Raw genomic sequence first — 5,046 nt, 5'->3', positions numbered from 1 at the left:
CCAATATAAATATCTTTATTTTATGTTTTTATTGCATATTCTTACTGTATTCACAATGGACTTGAGTATTTTAATATGATGCTACTGTATATTTTTACTCTACGCCATATTTTGGAGGCAAATAAAGTACTTTTTACTCTAATAAATGTATCTGAAAGCTTTAGTTACTCTGCAGATTCATATCATTAAAACAACATATCAAATCAATCAATAGATGTCGATGTTCGATCAACAAAGAAACCTGGCAGTGTAAAAGTTATTATAAACAAGGTCAGCGCCACAGTATCACCTCATACTTTAGTTTTCTAGAAAAAACCCTGGTAATATTTTAAGACATTTGATAACATTAAATTAAAAGCAATATGTACATGCAATATAGATCAAACAAAAACTACACACAGTATAATATGTAAAGGATGTTCATATAAAAACATCACCAATAATAATCCAGAAAAATAAAATATATTATTCTGAAATAGGTGGGGTGCTTTTAGTTTTGGTATGTCCTATTAAATAATTACTTTCACTTAATTAAAGGATCTAAGTACTTCTTCCACCTGATTCCCATTTCCTTTATTCTTAAAGGACTCCTCAGCTTCTTGTTAAGACAGATCGGACTGACTGTAGTCTGAATGACTGTCTGCCAAATACCAGAGCACAGTTCAAGAGTTCACTTATGAACTGAGCACCACACCCAGCAGCCTGTGTGTGTGTGTGTGTGTGTGTGTGTGTGTGTGTGTGTGTGTGTGTGTGTGTGTGTGTGTGTGTGTGTGTGTGTGTGTGTGTGTGTGTCTGATCATGCATTAGTGATTCCACAGTATGTGAGGAAATCTCTAAGTGTCAGCACACGTATGGTTCTCCCACAAAGGTGTTTCCACTCATTCTGCCTGAGTGGACCTCCATGAGGACGCACTTTGATCTGAGTCCTGTTGTACGAAATTAAACTATACGTTCAATTTGTTGAAACATTACTAACTTGTCACCTCCAAAACCCACTGTCAGTGTCACAGTCTGCTCCAACCCACAGACTTACCTTTCTAAACAATTAGTGTGCATATTCTCATTACATTTTGAACGGAACAGATTTCCTCCTGGAACAGATTTCCTCCTGGTCTGGATGGAGGCACTTTGAAGCAGATAAGATGAACTTTATTCAAAACAAAAACATGGGAAATGGTTTTGTTATAGCAGCATGTTATCAAGGCATCGCACTTGAGTTAAAATACACTATATATACGTGCACACATATACTTATAGATACTGTATATACTCACATAAATATATATACCTATACATACGCGTATATATACATATATATACACAAACGTATAAATGTGTATATAATACCTTTTAATATGTTATATTAGACGAACTGCTACTAAAACATATAAACACAGGACACTACAAGTCTGCAAAGCAGGAGAAGTTTCTTGAATGTAATTCAAATGCAAAGAAGTGTGAAAACAATAACCCAATATTGATCAGGTTAAATGTTAAAACAACTGTAAATAAAAGAAAGGTACACAAAGAGATGTCACTAACTACGAACGTGAACTTGAAGACTAACTGTGTGTGTGCAGTTCTGTCTGTCTGATTTGTGTGTGTGATGTGTGTAAGAAACAGAAAGTCATGAGTTCACACCCACTCACACACACACTCTCACACCCCAGGTCACGGTGGGGTCTCTGTCCAGCATTCCTGTTTGGAGGTCCCCGTTTGTCTGTGTTTGGCGGCACTGTGCGGCTCCCAGCCGGCCAATCAAAACACGGCGAGGTCCTGACCCTCCGTATTAGTTTAGCGTTGAGATAGGTGTCACCGCGGCGGCATAACTGGCTCCGGAATGACAACAAGCACCATCCCGAGTGTGTGTTCTCTGGCTAATTTGCTGCTGTTTTCCCGAAGCCGGGGATTAGCTGCCAACACAGGACGGTTAACTCCATCATTGTTCCACTTTGTTATCCGTTTTCATTTTTTTTTTTTTTTTACATAACGTGTTGTCGTTGCACCTCAACGTCGCCCCCTCCTCTCAGAACTTAACCTCGGTTCTGTTGTAATAGCTTCCTTTCATCGGCTTTAAATTGTTTTGATTGGCCGTCATCATTCAGCAGCCTGCACAGAGAACAGCGAAGCAACATGAAAACAGAGGAGGGCATGAACTGAGCCACCGTTAGCACGTTAGCAGCTTTTCAGCACTCTCTCTTTTAGAGTGGGACCCTTTTTCTTGTCTCTGATTGCGTTACCTTCTCTGACTTAATATGCATGCCAATTAACACGTCATAAAAGTATTGATTTCACATAATTAGATAGAAAATACAGCGCCTACTCTACAATGTAGGACGTTTTCATCCTAACAAATGCCTGATTGAGTCATTAGCTTTATTTGTTGCATATAGACCTGGATAGAAACTTTTTTTTAATGCTCTCAAAAAAATGCCACCAGAATAACACAGTTTCCATATCGATGAACAATCCATGAACAGACCCAACATCACTGTCTCTGTTTCTGCAGCCTCTCTGAACACAGATTACATGACTGCTTCAGACGGACATCTTTTACAGTGTGGTCTGTCCCTGCTGTAAAAGCAGAGTCTGTGTGTCTTTGTGTGTCTTTGTGTCAGTGTTGTTGCTGAGTGCAGTGACCTGAGGTTACACTCTGTACCCGTTGGAGTAAATATCCCTCTATTAGCAACAAGTGGTCTGAAAGATCTGATCCTCTCAGAGCCGCTGGAAGCTTTTACAGAGGGAGAATTTGTTCTACGACATAAAATACCTCACTAAATACCCTACTGGTGGATTTATAAACGGAGGTTGCTAATACGTGTCTAAATGAGACGACTAAACTTCATCAAGCCCAACATTAGCCTCCTTTAGCTTAGCGGTGGTGACGTGAAGTCATGTGACCGTGCTGTAGTTCCTTTATAGCCCAACATTAGCCTCCTTTAGCTTAGCGGTGGTGACGTGAAGTCATGTGACCGTGCTGTAGTTCCTTTATAGCCCAACATTAGCCACCTTTAGCTTAGCGGTGGTGACGTGAAGTCATGTGACCGTGCTGTAGTTCCTTTATAGCCCAACATTAGCCACCTTTAGCTTAGCGGTGGTGACGGGAAGTCATGTGACCGTGCTGTAGTTCCTTTATAGCCCAACATTAGCCACCTTTAGCTTAGCGGTGGTGAAGTCATGTGACCGTGCTGTAGTTCCTTTATAGCCCAACATTAGCCACCTTTAGCTTAGCGGTGGTGACGTGAAGTCATGTGACCGTGCTGTAGTTCCTTTATAGCCCAACATTAGCCTCCTTTAGCTTAGCGGTGGTGACGTGAAGTCATGTGACCGTGCTGTAGTTCCTTTATAGCCCAACATTAGCCACCTTTAGCTTAGCGGTGGTGACGTGAAGTCATGTGACCGTGCTGTAGTTCCTTTACTATATTTTTCTAGAAAAACCCCTGATCATATTTTAAGACAACCATTATAACATTAAAATAAAGCAATATGTACATGAAATATCAATATACCAAAAACTAGGTACTGTATATTATGACAAAATAAAATATTGGTGTGAAAAGTGGATGTGCCGATATTAAAAGAGGTAGCTTTGTATACAATGTGCAACATTTGGAGGGTTGTGCAGGACTGACAGTACTCATATGAACCTTCCTCCTTAAATAATGATCAGACATTGATGTTCCCTCACATAAATTGACGGGGTGATTATCCTCCCTAAAGCAAACACAAGTCTCTACCTGTGATTTTCCACGATGAACTTAAACGAACTAAAACGTTGATGCCCGTAAGGAAGAAAGTCAAACTTAAATAAAGGGTGATTTAAAGTGTAGCTGTAGCCGGCGGGCTGAACGTGCAAAAGGTACGACTGGTTTTATCAACAAACGATCAAATCATCAACGTCTGGGTAAATTATACAGAGCTGGAAGAGATGGAGTAAAGTTGTTATTTAGATTTTTCTATTTTTTTAAATGTTCAAAAGCATGTGACAGGTGAGCCGCGCCCTGCCAACCGCAAGTTTATGTTACAGAGAAGCTCAAGTTTAAATGAAGCCGCACGCAGGTTCATTCAAGTTCAACACACACACACACACACACGACCCATCAGTGTATCCTCGATTATAGCTCCTCCAGAGAGCCCGTTAGTGTTTACTTCCTGCCTTTCTTCTTCTGGTGATTTCTCTGAAGTCCAGCTATCTGTCTTTTAACCTCTTTCCTTCTCTTCTTTACTAAGCCACAGTTTAGCCATCATGAATCCATAGTTTCTTGCTTTCCACAGATATAAAAATGAATATTAAAAAAGTATATTCCATGCTTCTGATGGAGGAAACTCATGTTAGTTGTCCACAGTTGACCGGACTTCTTTCTGTGGATTGATATGGCCGCAGACAGTCCCTTGATCCTTTTTAAAACAAATAATTTAACTTCACTTGGCTGCTCTCTAACTCAGTAGATTGTGGTGAACAGCACAAACTACTGAAATAAAACAGCATCTCCACTTCAGCCAATCACAGAGCTTCTAGTAGTGACTGGCAGAAATAAGCACCTATCAGCTCACAGTGTCTTCCTCATCAGCATTATCTGGTTGCCGTGACAACAGTTCGTCTGGTGGTTGTTGTTTTCCGCTGATAATTCCATTGCCTTAAGACAATTTCCCAGGATGCACCTCTCCTCCTGTCGCAGAGCCTCGACCACATGAAGCTGCTCCGTGAGAGACGGACACACACACTGCAGGAGGAGGGAGATCTACACACACACACACACACACACACACACACACGACTCATTATTAGATTATTAGCTAATACAACATATAAATAAAAATTCACACACACACAGCCATTGAAGAGGAGTGGACCAACATTCCACAGGCCACAATCAACAACCTGATCCACTCTTATGCCAAGAGATGTGTTTTGCACTGGCGTGAGCAAATGTGTCACACCAGATACTGACTGCGTTCGGACCCCCCAGGACCCTGGGAGGCTGGTTGCGAAGTTGCTGGATATTGGGGCAGGAACTTGGAACACGCTGTCGCTATACGCCGGAT

General features: G+C 41.0%; 1 protein-coding gene across 1 annotated transcript in view; it reads right to left on the bottom strand.

Annotated features, from left to right (window-relative positions):
* Positions 1 to 4,186: 4,186 nt before the first annotated feature.
* setd4 (SET domain containing 4) overlaps positions 4,187 to 5,046 on the bottom strand; it is a 3,324-nt gene continuing 2,464 nt past the window's right edge. Inside the window, exon 5 of the mRNA XM_010785611.1 lies at positions 4,187 to 4,742. Within this exon, the coding sequence (XP_010783913.1) occupies positions 4,551 to 4,742 (192 nt within the window). The 3' untranslated portion in view covers positions 4,187 to 4,550. The remainder of the gene's footprint in view (positions 4,743 to 5,046) is intronic.

The sequence above is a fragment of the Notothenia coriiceps genome, unplaced genomic scaffold (assembly GCF_000735185.1).
Source record: "Notothenia coriiceps isolate Sejong01 unplaced genomic scaffold, NC01 NC01_scaffold00028093, whole genome shotgun sequence".
Lineage (NCBI taxonomy): Eukaryota > Metazoa > Chordata > Actinopteri > Perciformes > Nototheniidae > Notothenia > Notothenia coriiceps.
Note: the sequence above shows the minus strand (reverse complement) of the source record. Positions and strands in the feature narration are given on the sequence as shown.